This window comes from Cryptotermes secundus, unplaced genomic scaffold, assembly GCF_002891405.2.
Source record: "Cryptotermes secundus unplaced genomic scaffold, Csec_1.0 scaffold68, whole genome shotgun sequence".
NCBI classification, from domain to species: Eukaryota; Metazoa; Arthropoda; class Insecta; order Blattodea; family Kalotermitidae; genus Cryptotermes; species Cryptotermes secundus.
This window is the reverse complement of record NW_019722422.1, coordinates 115,498-140,064: the sequence shown is the minus strand read 5'-3', so window position 1 is coordinate 140,064 and position 24,567 is coordinate 115,498. Positions and strand designations below refer to the sequence as shown.

At 37.5% G+C, this 24,567-nt stretch overlaps 1 protein-coding gene and 1 long non-coding RNA gene across 3 annotated transcripts in view; both read left to right on the top strand.

Moving 5' to 3' along the window:
- Nucleotides 1–18,112, top strand: part of LOC111861271 (zinc metalloproteinase nas-13) — a 122,283-nt gene extending 104,171 nt beyond the window's left edge. For both annotated transcript variants that reach the window (XM_033750241.1, XM_023845705.2), the window contains exons 4-12: nucleotides 8,302–8,484; nucleotides 9,536–9,653; nucleotides 10,237–10,412; nucleotides 10,737–10,805; nucleotides 12,486–12,595; nucleotides 14,790–14,871; nucleotides 15,780–15,890; nucleotides 16,929–17,048; nucleotides 17,897–18,112. In XM_033750241.1, the coding sequence (XP_033606132.1) occupies nucleotides 8,302–8,484; nucleotides 9,536–9,653; nucleotides 10,237–10,412; nucleotides 10,737–10,805; nucleotides 12,486–12,595; nucleotides 14,790–14,871; nucleotides 15,780–15,890; nucleotides 16,929–17,048; nucleotides 17,897–18,024 (1,097 nt within the window). In that variant the 3' untranslated portion in view covers nucleotides 18,025–18,112. The remainder of the gene's footprint in view (nucleotides 1–8,301; nucleotides 8,485–9,535; nucleotides 9,654–10,236; nucleotides 10,413–10,736; nucleotides 10,806–12,485; nucleotides 12,596–14,789; nucleotides 14,872–15,779; nucleotides 15,891–16,928; nucleotides 17,049–17,896) is intronic.
- Nucleotides 18,113–20,513: 2,401 nt separating this feature from the next.
- LOC111861272 overlaps nucleotides 20,514–24,567 on the top strand; it is a 6,147-nt gene continuing 2,093 nt past the window's right edge. Inside the window, exons 1-2 of the long non-coding RNA XR_002842207.2 lie at nucleotides 20,514–21,040; nucleotides 24,225–24,351. This is a non-coding gene — a long non-coding RNA (uncharacterized LOC111861272). The remainder of the gene's footprint in view (nucleotides 21,041–24,224; nucleotides 24,352–24,567) is intronic.

Below are 24,567 nucleotides of genomic sequence, written 5' to 3'. Positions count from 1 at the left end.
AGCAACATCCACATTTTGCCAAGACATGAATATTCACAATCGGTGTTGCTGTAGTAGTAGTAGTAGTAGTAGTAGTAGTAGTAGTAGTAGTAGTAGTAGTAGTAGAAAAATTCCACAGTCCGAAAACTAACAAATGACATTAAAGTGAATTCGATTTACCACGTATTAGAGCCATTATTGAGGAAAGTGTGTACAACAACAAACATACTAACTGAAGAGCCTAAAATCATAACAAATTTTGTAACTGTTCCATAATTATAGTAGTAATTGAGAAAGTTAGATGTTAATCCTCTTGGCAGCCGAGAGAAGCTAGGTTGCATAGGTTGAAGGGATTTATGTTAGGTTCATTAATTTTCAAAGTTAATATTTCCTGTGCCTATGGAGGTGTGTAGGAAGAATGGAGGAAACGCTTCATGCACTAATGGAAGTAATCGGCCATCTTCAGGTTCTGGCTGTTTTGCCTTATGTGAAACAGAAACAGGCATCCCTCGATGGATCCAATTGTCGGTTTCTGCATAGTAGTGAAAAAGAAATTTCTGGCTTGTTCATCTAGCCCACAGTCAATACTGAAAATCTGAACCCGGAAAACAATTATGACTGAGTGTGTTAGACCTGTTTCCAAATTTTATCTGCAATAAGTTAAAGTCGTTCCTGTGCTTAACTAGTAGGCCATGAAGGCTTATGGGGGAATGCAGATATAGATCCACATTTTCTTGACCTCGGCACTAGTTGGAGGTAAATGGTCAGTTTCACACCCCGGCCGCTTTATCACTGGGGAAAGAGCCCACAGTACCCATTGGTTAGGCCTCAGAGCGGAACTGAACGACGTGTAGAAGAGAAAATTCTGGACTCTACCGGGACTCAAACTCCGATCCCCTGGTCATCTATCCCGCAGCCAGTCGCTATACCAACTGAGCTAACCCGGCTGTATTTTAGCGTGGCAGTCCATTTAAAGAAAGGGATATTTCTGCACCGAAATAATGCAGGGAAGGTTTTGCTAGTCCCCAGTCAGGCCCTCCTACGTTTATGTCAGGTCAACCCACAGCGCGTAAGTCTGCTTCATGGCGTCGCTCTCTAAGAAAATCCCTGTGTAATTAGTTTTGTCATGATAACGACGGTAAAGAGTATTTTCACAAACTCTATCGTTCTCACATTTCTGAGTGTCTAGAACAACCTCTAGAAACTTCATAAGCTTATCATTATTTGCCTCGGGCGCACTCCAGCAAATCCTGCGGTGACAGAGAAAGGATGAGTCGAAATCTACAAGGAAACGGCAATTCGAATGATTCTCTTTTGTGACTGTTTTTCCGGTTGCCTCAAAATCTCATCGTTATGATTCTGCCTTCGTTCTCCTTGGAGTGTAACAGAGAAGGGTAGACTCGACTTCTGAAAGAGACAGGCTGTTCCCTGCTCTCACTGTCTTTCCGGCCACTCAAACTCCTTACCTCTGTGTTCCTGCTTTGACTTTCCCTAGAGTATAATGCTTAATTAAAGCAAGCCTCTGTCAGAACCAACACAGTATATATCGTATTGTGGCATATCTGCTCAAAGCAAGAACCGTGGAGAAAGAGAAACAGCCGTTGCTATCGAAAGGCTCTGAAACAATATTCGTTTCTATTCAACGGCCGCGAAACAGGCAAAGAAATGAAGTCCGTTGCTAGGCAGCAGATTCTTAATAAACAGAATACCAAAATAAGTGGTGTTATCTCCACGGGCCGTGCCCAAGAGCTATAAGGAAGACAACTGGGGCAACCAAGTCAGTTCTGTACGCGAGTCTGTGAAAGAAAGGGACAGTTGGAAGAGTGTTGAAGGGAGCCGCCGTTCAGACAGGACTTGAGACCCGAAGAAGACGATTATTGTGGGCTGGAAAAGACTTAACGCCATTTTGTAAAGTGTGGAAATGGCGGTAGTGTTATATTTACGATCTGTAAATATATATACATATATAACGATAACTAGAATTTGTGAACTGGCATAGTCTAAATACTGTCACGGATCATCAGTGCATCGCTATGTACGTATCATGTGTACAGCACATATTACGGTATATGTGAATAAATAAGAAATTATGGTAATTATACAGATTTACCAAAGCAATTGTAAATCTGATAAATCTACTGACAATAACATTTACCGGTAATCATGGGTAATTACCGGTTATTAATGTCACGTGTTTCAGTGATTATAGACGGGGTTACGATTGGTGACTGGATTTACTGGACAATTTTAGAGCTCGTGATTAAACTTCTCAGATCACTATTACACACAGACTAATGTTCTCAGTCACGGTCACTGCCGTTGCTTCGTAGCGACTTCCAACAGCGGACGTTACCCTTCCAGTGAGTTCCCGAAATGTCCCTGTTCTCAGCTACCAGCTTCTCACTTCTCATAACTGTGACTCTCGACTGACTGCCTGTAGGCTCTCCCTTGACTCGACTGTCTACAATCTAGACTCGGACTCAACTCGGATTGATGGGTAATGGCAGCACAGAAAACACCGCTTACAACAGCTCTTCTGTTGTTGCGTTAGTGTCTGATGCGGCCATCAAGTGACGGCTACTGAACCATTGCCTAGTAACGGACATGTTTACAGAGCCGTTCCCTAGCTACGGCTGTCTCTGCTGGCTTTCAGCAGACATGCTGCATTTTTTGGTAATTCTATATATTTACCGGTTATTATTCATAGTTACGAATTACTTAGTTTTATCGTGACAAGTCTACATAGAAAGAACCAGCTTGTGGTCACTAGCAAATGTCATCATTTTAATGTTATCATATTCAACGGGGCGACTACAGTCATAGGACAGAAGGCAGCGTGTGGTGCGTTCAGAGATACGCCTCACCCCTGACTCCCGCTGTACCACACTGACAGCGCTTTGAGAACGAACGCGCCCTCAAGCTGTCACAGTAGGCACAAATTCTGTTCCAATTAATTACACGCATTTTTTTCTGATCCTTGATTTACAAGGGTACATTGGAGAGACTAGTGGCTGCTCATTATAACTGTGATTAGTTAATTCTGTGCTCACAGCTCAGAACTATTCAAGTCTCATATAAAGAGGATAGAAAATGATTTTAACTGGTTATTTGTTTAAAACTGATTCTTGAAGACTAATGTGCAGAGGTGCTATAAATCGGTGTTCCACGGATCTCAGGGGTTCCACGAAATGAAAATCAGGGTAACGAGCGAAAAAATCTTTAAGCATAAAAAATGATAATTTAAATGTTGTTATTATGAAAGTTTCTTTCCATTTTGGAGCTTCCTTTAATTATAAATATCACTTTCAACGGAATAAATTAGTAAAATATACCGTGTTTTTGCCTCAAAAGAAAAAGTTTCATGAAGACGTGCAGCTTGTCACCTGATACAATTTGCCAGCACACACTTGTGCGGAACTTGATTCTCGAATTACATGTTTTTTAATCAATGGTTCTTCCAGCCCAGTCAGGACCCTGGCCTCTTATTCAGTTCCGTAATCATTTTCCAGATGGCATGACTCCTTGGACGAGTGATCAGCTCGCCACAAGGCCTCTACCTAAACGCAGAACAACACAAACACAGAATTAACGCATATACACACAAAATATCTATGCCTAGAGTAGGATTTGAACCCCAAATCCCAGCGTCCGAGCGAGCGAAGGGAGTCCATGCCTTAGACAGCGCGAATACTGTGACCGGCCGTCACATAACATAGTAACAACAATAAATACAGAAAGTTATTAATGGGACACCATATTTGAGAATTCAACTTTCCAGTATCACGCTAATATACACGTATAAGTAATTTACACGGAGAGTCAGAAATTGCTGTTGGCATTAAAAGTTGCAAATATGTGGTACATTCATTTTTAATCTTCATTTTTCGTATATATGGAATCAGATTTTTTTAAATATGTTTAAGAGTAATTTATTATTGTCCTTATTTATTTGTGGTCTAATTACTTTAGTTTAATTTGTAAGAACTTTACCAACGGTTCCGCAAATATGTCCCAGTGCGAAAAGTTTCGGCGGCCAAACGAAATTTGGAAACACTGTTACACATCTATGATATATATGTATTGACCGTCCTCTAGTGCACACACTCTCACATGTCACTTCACTACATGTTTCGGCATCACTGTGCCATCCTCAGGTGTGTTATTTACGTTAAACTATTGCACTGCTCGCCATCATGTGTCGTTTATAAAATGATTTAAAATGTATAGTCTTCATGTACTATAATAAAATTTATATATATTAAAATTTGTTAAGATTTATCATCTTATACTTCTTATTTCAAACTCGCATATTATATTATTCTTCCGCTATGGGAGTCGTTCTTCCTATATTTTGTATATACTGTGTCTTGTGATGTGTCCTTCTTCTTTGGCTGCGCGCGTTGTACACATGTTACAGTGATATCGCATTATCACTAAAACTCAAAATATAATTCTATGGATGCATACGTGTCTCCTCTCACTTTGGTCTCGCATATATGAGTAGATACACTACAGTCAGAAGGCGGAATTCGACCCTTGCAGCGAAATTGAAGCAGCAACGAACATATCGGTACCCAAGATGTGATTCGAATTTTCAAAATACTTGTCTGTCATGACAGAAGGAACTCAGTTTCTACACTTCTTGCTAGCGAATATTTTACCCATTCCTGCCATTCCAGAACATATCAACGTCTCATAACACGTAAAGGTTGGAAAGAACAAAAATGTGGTCATGGGTTCCGAGGGGACCGAATCCAAGAACGGCTATTCTGACGAGGGCCAGCAACAATTTACTGGACTGGGCAGGACAGACGTTACACAGAAATGCTCCCAGAGCCGTCAGACAGTAAAATATGGTCATGAGTCTAATGCGAATCGGAGCCAAGAATCATTTTGCTGGCGAGGGCCAGCAGCAATTTAGCAACCAGTCAGTCGAGTTAGTTTGGGGGTCAGACTTGCAGGGCGCCCATAGTCGTGAGACAGTAAAATATGATCATGAGTCCTGTGGGACTCGAAACCAAGAATGGCCGTTCAATTTACCCGATCCGACCCAAAGTGTGTTCGGCGGAAAATTTTGACTAATTGTGGATTTTGATATGAACGCCAATCTAAGACGTAATTCTCTTTTACTTAACTTTGGCCACGTCACTGTTAAGTGTAAATCTTGGTCTCCCATCATGTCAGAAAACACAGATGGAGAGTGCTTTAGAAATGGAACTGAGAGTTGAGGGGGATATTTTGACCCAAGAGAACCAGAAAAATAGAAGGATGCGAAAAGTGTACAGTTTCTATTACGGACATCAAATCAAAGAGGGTTATATGGGCGAGGCATGTAGTATGCATGGGAGACATAAGAAGTGCATACAAAGTTTTAGCTGTGAAGTATATATGGAAGCGATAATTTTCAATACCTAAACATAGACGTAAATACAATATTAAACTAAATCTTATAGAAATAGCCGGTGTGTGCGTGGACATGGATAGCCTTAATAGTACAGAAGAATGTGCCTGGCTAGTCCGAGACGAAACACTAAGATTCAGTTCATGATGACAACAAAGTGATATTCCGAGACTTGCGATCTATATGCAGACATTTTTAAGCGATCACAATATTTTCTTAATACTGCATTTATAAGGCCCTTTTCTCCTGTCACTAACGGCTTAAGAGCACAGAACACAACTAAAAGCTTAAAGCTTCGTCTAAGCACATTTCGAAGGAGAGAGATCTTACACATTTTTCGTCCTTTGACGATGTTTTTTTTTTTTGACATGGTGGAAATTCTTCTGATGATTCTACTAAAGAAACTGTAGATTTCCTGTGACTCTGACAATAAATTCCGCTTCTTCAAGCCCTACAGAGACGCCGAAATAAGTGGAAGGGCCCTTAGAGGAGCAACACAGCTCTTCACTATAACAACCCAGTTTCTTCCTCACAAGTGGCACCATCTGTGTGAGACGGCATTTCGCATCAGTAATTTGATGAACATACGTAAACGTTTCCGAGAAAGAATACTGCTTTATTGAGCCTCGAAGTCTTTCTCTCCTGTGTCTGTGTTGTTGCTAGAACTTGGGGGGAGTGGGGGGGGGCACATCACCCCACCCCCCACACACACACACACACTGAAATTCTAGACGAAGGAAACTGTTAAGTTTCGCCTCTTCTTCCCGTCGAATTACAGATGGTGCTATCGATTATCTATATTTATCTATAGAGGGTGTTAAAAAAAAGGATTACAGACTTTAACGGGGTATGGTACTCGAACGAGATAAATGACCCCTCACTCACTCATGGAGCTGAGCCCTTCTTGAGATGCTGCCAATTGTGCAGCTACTCAAGAACTTCCGAGCATTTTATGGAACCCGAAGATTCCTTACGGTGTTAAGAGCCCTCCACTGTTCCCAATCCTGAGTCAAATCAATCCAATCCCGTCCCATTCTATCTCTCCCAGATCCATTTTAATATTGTCCAACCACCTACGCCTTGGTCTTCACAGTGGTCTCCTTCCTTCTGGCTTTCCTACCAATATCCTATACGTATTCCTCTTGTCTCCCATTCGTGCTATATGCCCCGCCTTCGTCATCCTCCTTGACCTAATTCTAATTATACTTGGAGAAGAGTACAAGTTATGGAGACGCCCTCCAGGTAAGGAGAGAAGCCTCGAATATATTGAATAAGCAGTCGTGGACAGCCGACAAGGGATGGTCCTCCAGCTTGGGGCTAACAACTCCTCACGGTAAAACATAAGCTTGTTACGAAAACGTTCAAAAAGCCTAGGATAAACGACCCCAGTCAACATATATGCAGAAACAAATGCCTGCTGAGATATGGACGAATCAGCGTCTGGGTGAGCATCTTAAGCGGGTGGGGGTTGCATAAATTATATAATATTTTAGGGGATAGCAGTATCAACATTTTGAGAATGCTGTAGTACAACGTAAATCTATTCAGTTTCGTGACGTACCTTATTTCGTGGTGCGACACTAAATTATCCATGAAGTTAAGTGTATCTCACATTTCTAACAGTTCTTCATAGTATGGAGCAGATATACGTAAGTGAGATTTAATGTTGTCGGAGTCAATTGGAAAGGATGTAAACGTGTGTAGTTATGGCATATTTTAAGATAATATCACGGTACTTATGAGCCGGTGTACGACTGTCTGCATAGCGACGGATTATGGGATGGAAGGCAGGAGTTAAATTCCCAGCAGGGGCACAAGATTTTTCTCTTATCCATAACATCCAGACCGACCACGGGGCCCATTCAGCCTCCTATCAAATGGGTGCCGGAGGCTCTTTCCTTGGGAGTAAAAGCGGAAGCGGCGTGAACCTGACCACTCGCCTTCAACTAGAGGCGAGATTAAGAATAACTGGATCTATATATCTACTCCCCCATACATCTTAATGGAGTAGTGCTTAATTAGTTACGCACACGGACAACTTTATATCTTATACCTGTACCTCGCAAATGTTAATGAATTTAGTGTCGAAGTGTGCGATGTACGGTTGACGCGAGATCGACTCATAACACTGACTCATCAGCTTTGGGGGAAGTACCGACTTATCTGTAACAGCGTATGTATATATTCACATGTTTACACCGAATCACAGGGGAACAGACCGCTGGCCAGTTCTATGTATGGAATGTACTCTATGGTATGTCCTGAGTAAATACCTTTTCACATGCATAGTGTCCTCATGCAGAAAATTTTGTATTGTAGCTTTGGAAAATATTTTTATTTTTCTTGGTAGCCTCTAGGTTCTTGGACTCAAACACACATCACCTTCAGAACAAAATTTTGTGGGACAGGCTGTCTAAAGAAATCTGTGCTTTCGTATTAAAATGGCCTGTCTTTGGAATTTCACGTATGTCTTGAGCACACGCCTGAATTATCTTAAAATAAGTAAAAATGTGTACATAACGCCACAATCTCATGTTACTTATGGAGGAAAAGGGGGGAAAGCTATTAGTGTTCCGAGGTTGGAGGAAAAGAGGAAGAAACAAGACTATTGTGACTTCCATACCACCGTTGAATGGTACAGCTTGTGAAAATAAATCCAAATGGAATGTGGGCTGAAAGAACCTGTGATAAAGAAAAGCAGATGGAGAAAAGTGAGACGTGTAGAAAATAAAAAAGAAATTAAGTGAAGGAGACATATGTAAATATAAGCTAGTATTTGTTTTTACTTAATTCAGATTTTATTTTGTGTTTTGTTTTAGTTTTGAGTTCTTTAACATATTCATTTATAGAATTTTCTACAATGAATTGAAAATATTGCTTTAAAATCACAAATTAATTATCTATATTAATTTATGTTACAGAAATTCTTGTTCCGCCACAAGATGAAGATTCCCCAGATCCTATCCTATCTGCTGGCCTCTTCGAGGGTGACATTGCTGGTGTCAATATGTCTGATTTCAATTCATTTGAGAAGAATGCCATCAGAGACTTAAGAAAGCGTTGGCCAGGAGGCATAATTCCTTATGTAATATCAAGTTCTTTCAGTAAGTAGCAACATATTACATTAACTTTACCTTAAAGCATAATAAGAATCACTTTAAACTACTCTGTATATACTTGCTATAATTCATATTTTTTATTCCTGAAGTGTGATGCTGGTTGAATATATGGCATTATCAGAATTACAGTCAATAATATCAGCAATACAGCTGCTATCATAAATAATCCTAATTGCTGTCATTCTCATCACCATAAAATCAACAGCAACAGATATGCCAATAACAGAGGTGGTAATAGAGGTGCACTCAATATTTATTGACAATTTCACACAAAACATGATCAACATATAACAGAAACTTTTTGCTTTAACAGTAACCCTACATGTGGAGAACTCAATAAATTGTCACAGTTTGTCAACATGCATTTTTCAAAATTACTGCTTAGAGTAGGATTGTTTTAGACTGTGGTCTTCTGATTCGTAACACTACAAAGTCTTGTGGGTAGTTACCAATGTTTCAAAGGAGTATGCTGACTCCATTTTTAAAGAATCTACCCTGAAAATGGAGGTAGCATGTTTCTGTGAAATGATGGCAACCTTCTACCAGATTACACAGTGTCATAACACAGAAGATCACAAACTAAATCTTCAGTTCACTGAAAATCTGAAATCTGATTCTGCATCTTGTTCATTGAAATAAGTTGGGCAAGGCTCACCTCTGTATGTAGATATTGAAGGTCTGTGCTTCTGTATACTTACAAGTAATTACATATTTTTAGAATGCTTGAAAGTAATTTTCATTGCTGTTAATTACTGTGGAGCTGAGGTGGTAACAAGAAACATAGAATCCTTATCACAAAATTTTACATTATAATGAAGTCCATTTGAAATTTGAAGTACTGCGAAGAAGTAATTAAAAGTATTAAAAAAGTTTAGCAAACTTTAAAACTTCAGGCAACAAACTGAAATCCCACCTTTATACAATGTAATTAAATGACTTTATCATGCCCGAAAAACGTTACACCACCCAGATTCTTGTCCCACAATCTTTGGGTCTACTTTGTAATATCCTTGTGACTTTCATAACATAATTTCAGGCCTCTATGAAAGGAGTGTGATTGCTGCAGCTGTCCTTGACTTCCATGCTTACACCTGCGTAAGGTTTGTCCCTCGTACAACTCAGTGGGACTATGTACACCTCCTTAAAGGGTCTGGGTAAGTAAGTAAATACTCATTTCTTACAGCAGCAGTAAGCAAGGTGGTTGCAACATTGTTTGGCTACACTCTGTTACCAATACAAAAAAATAATTTCCTATTTCTGTAATATATTTTACAACATTCTGAACTATTCCTCCATTTTAATTTGCACTATCTATTGTACTAACTCCTACAACTCAGTCACTCATCAGTCTACCAAAGACTATAGTAAATTAGACACTATCATCTTCATGTCTACATTCATGCTATGTGAAGGAAATAAGAAACACTGATGGATTTCCATACAAGATGAATAAGCCATGCAGTAGCTCAGAGCAGCAAGTGTTCTGTCAAAATCTGAGCCAGAGGATAAGCAATAGAGAAATTTCAGTCAATGACATAATTTCAAAGAAATTAGGCTTAATTCATTTCAGCAGCTGCAGAAGACGGACAGAGAGTGTATTCAAGAAAGTATAGTTTATATGAACTTGAACATACATGAAAATAAAACTTTTCATAACCACTGCTGTGAGAATTTCATATCTTACATTGAACATAGATGCATAATGCTGTTAATGGGTTGTTCATTGTTGCCTCTCAGCTGCAGCAGTATTGTTGGACATTCTGGTGGTGGACAGCAAGTGTCACTAGGACCAGGGTGCTTGTACAAGGGCATTGTGGAGCATGAGCTGATGCACGCTTGTGGTTTCTGGCATGAGCAGAGTCGTGGAGACCGTGATAATTACGTTACAGTTCTCTGGAACAATATTATGCCGGGTAAGCAGGCATTCCTTTTCATACAAAGTCACTACTTTTACATAATAAAAGACGTGTGCATGCATGCAGTACACCCAACATTCAGATATGTCAATTTGTATCAGCAACAAGAGGAATAAAACAGAAGATGTGCATCTGTAACTCTGCATGTAAATTAAAATGCAAAACATTTTCCATAAAAGTAGTAACCATTTATTGCCCATCTCTTTATAATCTTCATCCAGACACTGCTGCAATAATTTCACATACACATTTGCACATGTGTATGCAAATACTAGGCAGAAAATCTTTCAATGTCAGAATCTTGTTTTCTCTTTTTCATAGGAACAGAACATAATTTTCAAAAATTTGGTTGGCGTGTGATGCAGAGTCTTGGAGTTGCATATGATACTGGTAAGGATGTTGATTTTCAATGTTATATTTTAGCGTCCTGTTACACTGATTCATGTCCATGGTTTATGCTGACTGTCTTACAGTGTATATACTTTTTCACCTTATTCTTCACTTCCACACTAAATGTTTCAGCACTAATGTGCTGCTAAGGTTACTGCATGCCAACACATGCAGTAACAGGAGCAAAACACAACACAGAACACGATACACAAATGTATGTAGGAAGAATGCTCACATAAAAGAGGATTGGCATAATTCGCGTGTTTGAGTGCGACATAGGAAGAATCCTGAAAAGTTTATTATTTAGAATTCATCGTCGTATATGATGAATACAGATTTTAGCCATTTTAGAATGAAGACATTATGGCATGCAGTACAATAGTTTAACGTGCATAAAGACACCTGAAGATGGCACATTAGTGCTGAAACATTTAGTGTGGAAGTGAATAATAAGGTGAAAAAGTGTATACACTGTAAGACGGTCAGCATAAACCATGGACATGTTAATTTTCCACTGTGTCAAAAAGACATATCATACATCAACCTTTGTGTGCATTTCACTGGAAAACTATGGCCCTTCTGATTCTGAATACAAATGTAGAATACATTTTTCAGCAGATAGGTGTCAACCTTCAGGGCAGTATAGTGAAAAATTTTAAAGAGTGAGATTTGCTGAACTTCTATATATTGTTTCCCAAAGGACTGATCTGCAGTAGATGTCAGCTTTTTGGACATGACTGTTCAGAAACATAGTTTTATAATCAAGGGCTGTCACTGGTGAAGTAGAATAAATGAACACAAAAGGAACCTCCTTACAAATGACGCTTTCATTTTTAACCATCAGAAGACAACAAGAAGAATCTTGCTTGATTTTAAATGCTTGGCATCCCAGTAAGGAACCAAAACTAACTTAAATGAGTTTTTTTGCACTTCTTTCCTTGAATTATTTTAAATTTATTTTAAATGACAGATGGTTTATATAAAAACTGTTTGACATTCTCTTCAGACTTTTCCACAAAAGAAATTCTTCGATGGTAAAATTACAAATAATAACAACAGCCTTAGTCACTGGCATGTCATTGCAACAAAATCCATTACTGGCCTTCTTAATTTGACTTTCAGACAAATTGATATTGTTTGACAGTGTGATCCTTGAAACAGACAGTTTGTGCATGCATCTGCTCCAGAGAATCACTGCTTACAAGAGCTGTAGATATTTCTCCATCTCTTCACAGCTGTATACAAATCTAAGGATTCCACACGTTTCCTACCTTTAATTGTACTAGCTTAGTATTACTAACATTGGCACTGATTTACTTATGGCATTAAATTGATACACTTCATTGAATGACTTGTTTAAAGACATGTCTAAAACTAATGCTATTCTTTTTTATCATATATGATGGTACTCAAACCAAAAGGAATTGATGTGTATCAGCAACATTATTAAAAAGCAAAAGCCATATGTCTGTTGGTACATTTTATGTTCCAGACTTGAGGCTAAAATTAAATGAGCATATTGAAAATCTCATTTTTTAAAAGAGTGCTGGCTGAAGCTATCTGAATAAAACAATTAATAATAAATATTTTTCACACATAAGTTTATAATACTTTAAAATGGCATGTGAAGTCATGACAATGTAAAATGATACTATTTCATTTAAATTATTTCTTATTTAGGATCTCTGATGCACTATGGCAGATATGCTTTCTCCAAAGATTATCGTTCTCCTACCATCATACCTAGAAACCCTGCTGCAAATATTGGTCAGAGAAGAGGATTCAGTGAGGTAAAATTTATATAACTGTTAACTAATGACAATGGAATTCATCTGATTTCACAAGCAGCCACCTAGTATACCTCTGTCATTCCCACTGACAATATAAAGAGAACTGTATTTCTTATAAGAGAACAGGTAATTAATGGTTCTAAAAATTTCTGTGCCGGTCATGGTAGCTGAGCGGTCTAAGGCATGCACTGTCTTCGCTAGCTCGGAAGCCGAGATCGTGGCTTCGAATCCCACTCAGGGCATGGATGTTTGTGTGCGTTTTTCTGTGTTTGTCTACAGGTAGAGGCCTTATGACGAGCTGATCACTCGTCCAAGGAGTCCTACCGTATGCGTAAGATCTAGAAAAACCGAAGTGAACAGAGAAGTTCATGGAGATAGGCCTAGGCCCACTGGGGCTGTAGTGCCAAGGGGGGGAAAAAATTAAAATCAAAATATTCAAAAGGCAACACTACTAATCTAAGTAACGTGTGTTACATGATAGTCACAGTTAAGTGCAATAATAACTGAACTGTATACACAGAAACTTCAAGTACACTCAGGAAAAGAAAATACTCCATTTGTTCAGAATTAATGGGTTTTTGGACTTTGTCCATTGTCTGATAATCTATTTGCTGTTTGCCATGTACAGATTGAGTTGTTCATGTGTTGTGTTGTGAGGTGAAGCAAATCAGACTGTTGCTTGGTTTTGTTTCAAGCAAATTGACTCCTAATGATTATATTACACTTTTCATGTACAGAATCATACTTAATGAACACTAAAAGATATTGCCACAGCATTTCTGCTTCTCCTCGCCTTCTCTTCTTGCCTGCAAACAGATTCCACCATTTGTTAATTGCAAAGTATGCATGATTATGTTGACATGATCTTAATCTTCATGTGGTATGCAACAGCAGTAATATTCCTTGTAAAGTAGACTGATATTTACTTGACTTTCATGTGGTATGCAGCAATGGAAATATTCCTTGTAAGGTTGACTGACATTTACTGTTTCATACACATGAAGGCCAACAAAGGAAAGCATATTATTTGTCAATGTACATGTGGTGTGACTAATCAATGTTTTTATTCCCTTTACTTTCCTACTCTCTCCTTGGATTATCTCCTGCCATCTTATCTTATTTTAATCCATCTCATATGAGAAAGTTTCTGTTCTCTCATTCACACATCAGGTTATGACATCTTAGATCCGGTTTATGTTATTAATGTTCACGTGAGTGAATACTCATAATACTTGAGTCTCTCTCAACTTCTTCATCTGCTGCTCACATCCCTCCTCCTCCTCCCTTCACTTATTCTAGTCAGGTGACGTAACAAAAAACAGACATAATTTACATTGTACAGTGTACAAAATAAATCTGACTCATGCAAAATCTCAGACTACAATGAAGAATTAAATAAATTTTAATAAACCTGCAGAGACTAAAATGAAGACATTATTTTGTATGACCCTTTAACATGTTTCGCACATCAAAATCATGCATGCACACACATCATAAATATTTAGAGAACATTTTTCATTTAATATTTGTGAAGGTTCACTGACCTGTCTGCCTCAAGATAGGAACCAATATCAAGCTCTTGTGATCATGGTAATGAACCTTTGGGTTTCATAAGAGATTGAGAGTTTCTGGACCAGATGATCAACTATTAGCTTCATGAGAGGAAATTTGCTCCATATAGTCGGATAATTATTCTTCTGGAAGTCATTATAAGATGTGATCTAATACAATTTGAAATGAATTGGAATTTAATGCCTTATCTAATTTTGGAAGTAATACCGTATTTACGCATGTATAGGCCGCGTGCGTGTATAGGCCGCAGCACAATTTTCAGACAGAAATTATAGAAAAAATAATTTTCTTGGAATATTATTTCAGGAGTAGAAATTAGTAATACTAATTATGAATATAATTTTTTTTAAATGAAGTGTGATTTCGAATATTTCGAATATAAGACGCACTTCAGTTTTCCTCTTGAATTTTTGGCAAAAAATGTGTGGCCTATACATGGGTAAATATGGTACATTCAAAGGAGTGTGCTTCAAATCAGAAAATTTTAAGTTGCTACAGATTATCTTTTTCAGTTTCTTTTTAACTTCACCCCATTCAAAAACGGAAATGTGTTTTGTCTAATAATAAGCATTAAGAGCTTCACAAGTGTAAAGGAGCACTGATATTCATTTATTTGTTTCAGACTGATCTGCTTAAAATAAACAAACTCTATGAGTGCCAGAAAGGAATTGTAGTTCCTTCAGGTCCTATAACATCTAAACCTTGTAAGTATGAGTTCACCCATTAATAGTGCATTTTAATCATAATCTGTTCAGCTCAAAATCTCAATGAGACACTGTGAATATGACTGTACTTTATATCTATGTAAGATTAAGTCCTGCCAAAAGTAAAATGTGATCTTGCAGAGATAGCTACAAAAAGAGAAGAACAGTGAAAATCACGATTATGCAGACAGCATGACAATATGTGCCACATTCATGTTGTAAGAAAACAGTTATTCAAACTACCCAAATTAACCCCAAATCAAAGCTTGTTCATAAAATTTAGTGTAGATCCAATACACTGAGTTTGATTCAAATCAATCAGTTATCTTAAAACTCTGATAACTATATGTATATCAGACTTTTAAGCACAGTTCAGTGTGATACATAAAAGTAGTGTTTTAATTTTTCATCCTTTACATGTTTTGGTCAAAACGACCATCTTCAGAAAGATATTATTAACACTCTGTTAAGTATGTAGGTGACAAAACTAGCAGAGATTTTTACAGTTCTTTTTAAACACCAAAATTCAACGGTATTATATATGCATTCCTGGCAATCACTCAAGATCTCTGGTGTTAACAGTTATATGCTAACAAAGATGTATTATTATGCTCTAATAACAGTCAGAGGCAGAACAAGTAAACAGTGAATCCTGTTGCATGCATGGCATAACTGGAAGCCACACACACCCCCAAATTTCTAAATAAGAAATGCTTTTGAGACACAAAATGATAATAGTTAACATGAACTGATTTTGATCAAGCATGATCATATAACTATACATGACCTTTTTCACATAAAAAATTATGATGTAAAGTTCACAGAGAAATGTTTGCTGCATCAGCAGACATAACTCTTCACAACTGTTCACCATTTTTCTACTACTCTTAGTGTTACTCCTCTTACAGATGTCTGTTCTAACAACAATAAACTGTGCCAGTACTGGGCCAAAGCTGGTGAATGTACCAAGAACCCAGCATGGATGAATGTGAACTGTGCAAAGTCCTGCAAGCTCTGTGGTAAACATAAAATTATATTCTGAATTAATATAATTTTCAGAAAAAGAAAAAAGGAAGGAAGGAGGGAAGGAATTTAGTACAATAAGTGTAATTCATGGATGAAGTTAAGGCATAAGTCTTTACCTTGTAGTCAGTGAAGAAAGGATTAACTAGAAAGACTGGGTTTCAGGTTTGCTGGGAATGAGTAACACCTAGAGGAAACTTCGAAATTGACTTTAAGAAGAAGAGTCCTTCTTGAGGAGCTAGTAATTGCTGTATAGCCAAGACTTCCTCACATTTTATAACAATTCAGTACTGTCATCAGAAACGCCTGCAACTGGACCCTATCATGAGTGAGATGAATCCACTGCACACTCTAAAACCCTATTTCTTTGAGATACACTTTAATAATATCCTCTTGACCTATTTCTTTGAGATACATTTCAATAATATCCTGTCTTAACTTGTATCTCCTAAGTGGTCTCTTCCCATCAGAATTTTCAACTGCATTTCTCGGTTCCCACGTGCATGCTACTTGCTCTGCCCATCTCATCATCCTTGATTTTGTTCTCCTGCTGTGTGGTGAAGAATGTAAATTATGAAGCTCATCATAATGCCAATTTCTCCACACTCTTGTTACTTCTTCGCTCTGAATCCAAATATTCTTCTCAGCACCCTGTTTACAAACACCTTCAATGTATGTTCTTTACTTAAAAAGAAAGACCAGATTCCACACGCATATGAAGCAATATATTAGAAAGTATTGTTATAACATAAGCACCAAACAATATAGAAACATACTGAAGGTGAAAGTTGTAGGTGTATAGAAAATAAATGGGTTATTTTCTTTATGGTGTGCAGGTATTATGAGTTTTGAGAGTTTATAGGCTCATCATGAATTTAGTTGCGAACCGATTAAGGAAATGTTCCTGTCTGAAGGACAGAAAAGAGAAAACCTAAACACATTTTGCTTAATTCAAAGGCAGTTTTACATTTTAAGCTTCCTAATTTTAATGTTATCTATAATAAAAAATTCACACTTTAGTTTTATTTTCACAGATTCAAAATGTGGTAACTATAATAGAAACTGTGAAGAGTGGGCACGACTGGGAGAGTGTACAAAGAATCCAGACTACATGACTATATACTGTCCTCAGGCCTGCCACTCATGTCGATTAGGTATGTTTATGATTTAAATGTGTCTGGAAATACAACTACATGGCTATGAAATTATTTTACAAAGGTTCTTGGGAATATGGTCAGTGGCACATAATGCATAAGATGGCTTCATAGTTGCTGTTCAATTTATTGATGTGATTCTGAAGAGAAATTGTAATATGTAGAACATACTGGTTTGTTGATATGCTAAAGAATGAATGCGTGTGTACTGCATTGACTGTCGAAGTATCTCTTGTCTACTTATGGCAGGCTCTGAAATGATATCCCTGTAATTAATATCAAATGTAGTTACATTTGTACCCCACACATATATTGGGACATTTTTCTTTCATATATTTTTTATTATCTTCCAATATCATTGCACTTTTACCTCTCTAACAAGTATCTGAATATATTTCTTCCTTTATGCTGTCATCTTCAGTGGTTTCCGTTTATTGCAATTAGCTGCTGTACGTTGTCACTTCCTTAGATTTTGTATCTCACATTATCAAAAAAACATTCTATGAAGTCTCCATTCTATGAACTGAAAAAATTGAAGCACAGAGGGTTAAAAACTTATGAATAAATTACTAAAAAAGAATGTGCTGGAAATTTCAATGAACATCTGTTTTATTCAGATGCCTAAGATGTTACCAGTTTCACAAAATGTGTCTTGTACGCTTATTTGTCCTATGCAGTGCATTTGCAGTATGAAATCTCTTCTCATATATTGTATATCAGTCCTCATTGGTCCAGATTTAATACTGATATGAGTGGGGTAAATGCTCTTCAGGAATGAAACTGGAAACAGTTCTTTGGTTAAGGGACTGGTGTATTCAGAGACCTTGCATTGACTTTTGCTGTTTCAGGAACTGATGAAGGTGCAGGGTGTAAAGATCGGAACCGCTACTGTACAGCTTGGGCAAAAAATGGACAGTGCAGAGCAAATCCAGATTACATGCTCAGCTACTGCAGAAAAGCTTGTAATCAGTGCTGACTTTAATACATGAATTGTGTATGACGGAGCACTGCGACAAATAAATGTAGAGTAGAAGGAAATTAATTTTCTGTAATGACTGTCATAAGCTATGTATTACAATAAGTCAAGAGACACAAAACCTACATGTGCAACCCCTCCCCCCTCACACACACAAATTAAATTACTGGTGTCTTAGTGTCTTCATCTATTTCCATTTCTCTTATTTCCTGTGCCTTCATGAAACACAGATCTTGGTAAATTAAGCTCTTAGAGGCATATATTTTTAATAAGACTACAATAATGCAGTTAAATATAACAATTATCAAGATTCTTGAGCAAAACTGAATTGAGAAAATGATTATGTTTTCTGATGGGGAGTTACAGCAGTAGGAACAGAAAAGCCCCTTTTAAGGCATTATCCCAGTATTCACTTGTATGAACGCTTTTAAAAAGTCTGTCACAGTAATTAAGAAGAGTTCAATTTAAGGACTTCCCAAACACAATTCTAGTTCAGAGTTAATTGTGTTTAGAGGTACATAGTTGCATAACTAACTATGAAGCATAGTTCAGAAGCTAACAGTCATCAACAAGTCAAGAAGTTTTCAACACCTGAAACAATTTACATGTAAAGATAGAAAATTTAATATAGGAAATTTATTGTTGTTTTTAAGGTATTATTATATAACTTCGAACAAGGCCCCACATTCCTAGTCAAATCCTGCACATAGCTTGGGGTGGGAGGAGTTTCTTAACACTCCTTCTTCCCTTGAACCTACCCCCTTGTCTGAAATTTTTCTTCTGTGCATTCAAGGTTACTCTTGGCCTTGTTCGAAGTTATGTGACACATGCTATACAGAGAATAGCATATTAAAACTTCCTTGTTCCTAAAAATTATGAACTGAATTTATAATAATCCATACTTCCCATCAGTTTCACTTTTGTTCAAAATACTATTTAATTACATGGACCAGAGCCTTCTAGAGAAGCTGACTGTTGCTCAGTTTGTAGACATATTCTAGTCTATTACAGAACCCAGAGGTACATTACCATGTTCATTCAACCTCAACAAACCACATGAATTCTGTTCCCAGCTTCACACCCTATTTCTTTTAGATCCATTTCAGTTCATCTCATGTCTGGGTTATCCAAGTGGTCTCTTTCTTTCAGGTCTTCTGCTTGAAGCCTTGTATTCATTTCATGCTTGGTACATGGACAACCCTCTTCGTCCTTGTTACTTTTCACCATCCTCATAATATCCAGTGAAGAGTACAAATTATGAAGCTCCTCACTGAACGATTTTCTTGAATGTTCTATTCCTTCCTCTCTCTTAGGTCAGCCTGTGGAGGCAGTAGTTCGTAGGAAGTCATACTTGAAAGGTTAAAACAAGCTGGTTCTTGGATGTACAGCAGAAGTTTACTCTAGTGAACACCAAATTGCAATACACAGTATTTAAAACAACATACTGTTCTTCATTCAACATATCAAGTGTGTATATTCCCTCCTATAATTCATTGACACAATAGAAAGCCTGTAGTTGATTGTCTGAGATCACTATATGATGCTGTCAGTACAAGGAAATATGAGAAAACATGTGTTTGTTATGTAAGGAAATATGTTTTATTATTTAAACTCTAGTATCATTTCTGCTCTCAGAAGTATTCTTCTTACATAAAACGCATATGAACATGCAAACTGTGTAAAATTACACTATCCTGTATTCTTGTAGCTGGGCAGTAAATTCTTTCACTGACGCAAAGGTGCTAAATCTGTTAATTCCTTGGTATGGGATATATTTTATCAAGAGTAAGAGGTGGATACTAGTTACAAAGCTGAATACAAATATTTATGAACAAAATTATTTTTTTATTATACTTTTTCCAAAATCAACTGTCCTCAACCCTTATGAATAATACAAGTAAAGGTTTCTTTCTATCTGCAGTCTAAATAGCATTGATTCAGAATCTTCCTATAGGGAGGTTTTCTATTTATATTTGTTAAATACTTACTCCTGTGAACTGAAATTTCTGGGACAAAGAAATCAGCATGGTTAAACCTTTTCATTTGCTCCGAAGTTTGCCAACATCACTACTATATGATTTTAGGTTCTCATAGCAGTGGTTATGTAGATTTCTGTCATCTGGGATTTAAAACTGTGTAGTCCGTTGCAAATCAACAGACGCTTCGGGGGAACATTTTGCCTCCAACTTCAGGGTCAAAGAATAAGCCGAACAAGACAGTAGGGTAACGCAGGCAGCAAGCCGTGACCTCCGAAACGTCTGTTGGCTTTTAAAGATTACAAGGGGTTATATGCAATCTTCGCAATTTCACTCACATTGCTCACATTTGCCTTAAGATGTAAGAATATTCCGCTGAGAGTTAAGTCTGCAGGTACCGTCAAGTTAAAAGTGTGACGTAAAGTATGTACTATTTATCAACTGAGCCGCCGTAATTGTATTCTCGGACGTTCCGCGTCATCCGCGTGTATTGCAGTTATCCATGACGTCCATGACAGTTGTGGGTGAAGTTTTTGTGATTGTGTGATGTGATCTGTGAATTAGTGTTCTTAGAACTAATTTTGCGAGTGGAAGATTGTGAAATTTGCCGCCCTTTGAACAGTAGCGTTGCACCTTTTAAATTTGCTTACATGTCTTAGATGAGGTAGTTTTATAATTTCAACATAATGAATATCACTGTATTAACAGTATGACCATAAAATGGCGTTTAAAAAACATGTATTGACTCGACATAAAAAAGTGCTGTAAATACGGAGCAATGGCTATATAAAATGATTATGCATATTCTTTTTAATTTGTGAACTTGGGCCATCAGTTTGAATTTGCCTTTCAGAAGTTTAATTATATTCTCACCTATTGCCCGATGTATATTATATATTGTACAGTAAAAACCAGCAGAAGAACAGATCTAGATGAATATATTGCGAATTTTAGCACAAAAAATGAAGTGTCAACCAAGGAATGGAAGTATGTTCCTTGCAGTCGTGTTTATCATGGGTATCATGAATTGAAAATTTACGGTAAGAATCATTCACGTCAATTTCTGAACATAAAGATTTTGTAAAGAGTGAACTGGAAAGGATGTAGAAGAGATATCCGTCTGATTTTAGGTGCTAACCAATAATTTACCTGGAGGGATTGAGGAAAACCACAAAAGACCGACTGAAGTAAGATTTGAATCTGACCCTTTTGAATAAAAGCAGGACTTGTACCTACTTAACCATGATGTTCAGTCATTTGTCTCTAGTATATGATTACTTTTGCAATAGAATACATTTCTATAGAAGGCAAAATAATTTGGAGATTTCTAATCCGTGGTGTGACTTCTTCCCTCTTACAACTATTGCCATCATGCTGGCTCAGTTGATGGATTTTTTTGCCCCCCCCCATATAGCCTGAAGCAAGACATCCATTTCAGCTAATGTTCAGGACACCAAGGTTGCACATAGACTAGGCTAAGCAATGGAATCTCAGGTTCTAATTACATCATATGCTCCCTTGTGAAAGGAAATTGTGTGGGGCACTACTGCCTGGTGACTCCTCATATTGATGGGAAAGAGAATTGGTGATAAGAAAAACAGAGACATTCATATCAGTAATTTTTGCATGCTACTTAATTATCTGTTGTGTTCCACATTTGTTCTCATTTTAGCCCGTTTCATACATTCAACTTCTAGTTTTGGTTTGGGTCATCTGTATTCTTGGGGCTGAAAGGGTTTTGAAGGTAAGGTGAGTTTGGAAAACAGGAGCAGAATTTATAAATTGCTATGAAGCCATTAGATTAGAAATCAATGATACAGCACTAAGTACACAGGGTACACTACCATCATATATGTGCTTTTAAAACATTGCAGCTGTGGCTATGGTCTGCGAGCCACATTACAACGTGTATTTAGTAATTTATCTGCAAGAGCCAGTAGTACTGTAACAACATTCATACATGATTCAGCAGCATGACATAAAACTGTTAATGAATGTTGTGTTTAGGCTGTTGTCATTGACTTATTTTAGAGCAAACCTGTGTAATTTATATATATTAATTTATTATTGTCATTTTTCTTCTTAATAAACTTTGCAAAAATTTATTACAAAGGTAACTGTTTGTCATTTAACTAAGCAAATTAAGCTCTTTTAAATTTATGCATGAAAGTTATGTTATATTTACTTTATGAAGTATCAGTGAGAAGAATATTTCAGAGAAGATATGTACATCTTAATGAGGTAGAAATTGCACGTTGCTGCTCTATTTTTAATGTGATGTGTGAATTATCACACGATTCTATGGGATCACTTTAAGCATGTATAGTTTGATGTAATCTTACAACCTAGCCAATCCTGTATGTGATTTTAAGTTTTATCAACAGTGGAGATTTGCATTATGTTCTCCTGGGTTATGGTATCATGTAGCCTGGTAGGTGGATACTGGTGTTTTAAAAGAACATGCTGCTACCACATAACTTAAGTGCTGTGAAAACCACAAACTTCTCTGGAGATGCAGCACCACACAGACTCCATAGATTTGAAGCCTTTTAAATGCAGGAAGCCAGGTTGCAGTGGAGCCTAGGGTTGCCAGATTTTGTAAAATAAAAAAAAGGAGTGATGTCTCGTTGCTTGTTTATAATGACATTTTTCACAACTAACAGGCTATAAAATATACATAATCAACATACTACATAACTTTGGTTTAGAACCTCAAGTGTTGCCAACATTCACGAAATGCAACATAACGAAAGAAGCTATAACAATGTCATTTTCCAAGGATTACAGAAATTTTATGATAATATTTAACCCATGAAATATAATTAGCAATGGACTTAAGTAAAAAAAATGGAGAATTATCCACTCCGGGTAAACAAATGGAGGAACAAAATTTGGGTGAAAAAACGGAAGAATCCAGGGAAAACGGGGTATCTGGGAACCCTAATGGAGCCCCATGCCTTACCTGTACTTCACCTTAATTTGAGGAATATCAGAATATCCAAAGTTATTGTCTGAAGTTACCTAAAGCGGCCTCCGTAGTCTAGAGGTAACGTTCCCACCTCATGACTCGTAGTACGCGGGTTCAAATACCCGGCGGAGGTTGTCGAATCTTTAAGGGCGCAAAAATTCAGGGAACAAGTCCTTCGGGAGGGACTTTAAGCCGTGGGTCCCATGTTGTAGCTTTACGGCACGTAAAAGAACCTCATATCTCCAAAGGAGGTCACTGAGCCAAAATTATGGACGTTTCCCGCCCAACAGCAGTCACTAATACCTCTGGTAGATGGGGGAAGCATTATAGATACCTCTCAGCTAGTAGAGCCGGTCTCGCTGGCTGGGCGGGACTGATGGTAAGCACCAATACCGGTAGGATATAGAGACTGGTAGAAATCATAGAGGGAAGCACAATGGACCACTACAGGTCTAAGTGCATGGGGAAACCCACCCTCTCCAATAACTAACTAACTAACTAACTAACTAACTAACTAACTACCTAAATGCCATTTTATCTTCATAGTGCTGTATCAATTTTATGAAGCTACAGTAAATGTTTATTGGAATCTTAAAAACTGGACACCGATTTTAAGAATCTTCAAAACTGAAATCATGTTAGAAATTTTAGTTATTCAGAATTTAAAGCTTGCAACAGTCTCATGCTGATTTCTTGCTCGGCTTATTCCTTGACCCTGAAGATGGAGGTGACGTCCCACTGAAATATTGGTTGATTTTTGGCAGACTACATGGCATTATATCCCAGAAGATAGAGCTCTTCACAGCCACCGGTGTGAGAACCTCAGGTCCCACTAAACTCATGAATTTGCATGACTCATATTCTGTTACTGGAATAGGATTGTATTGGAAATGTGTTCATTTAAGTCATCGTTTTCCTTTAGAATATTAAATTTCAACATTCTGTTGCACTGGTTAATGATTTAATTTGTGTGGACATTCTTGAAGTTGCAACTACTTGTGTTCATAAGCTGTTGGTGTGCTATGTTGTCACAACATATTTTGATCTTACATGGTCATCATAAGGTAGCTACTTTTATGTAGTAGTTTCACCATACTGCTTTTTTCAGTTTTTTTTTTTAATGATAGGTTATGTTGTCTTTGAGGTTTATATTTTCAGTGCCGTGGTAATGTGTGGCTACCATGGAGGGTGGAGTGGTTACTCCTACAGAATTGCATCATCACGTAGTTATTCTGAGTTTTTCTTTCTTTCAGTAGAACTGAATCCATCCACTTGTAAGCTGTCTCCCCTCAGTCACACCATACTGGAAGTTTCTTAGTATGGAAGCTGCACATGATCAGAGACTCCTTGTGGTAAATTTGGAAAACTGCATTTCTAGTACTGGTATGGAAATTTATGCTAGTTAGATTATCTTATTAGTTATTATATCATCATCATCGATCATCAGTAATCTGTCAAGACGACAGGTCCACAGTCTCTTCCAAAACAATTCCTCCACTTAATGCGATCTAGAGCTTTCTCCTTCAAATGACAGTATCCTCTTCTGTCCCCAAGGTCATCCAGCATCTTCTTACGTCTTCTTCCTCGTCTTCTTGTCAC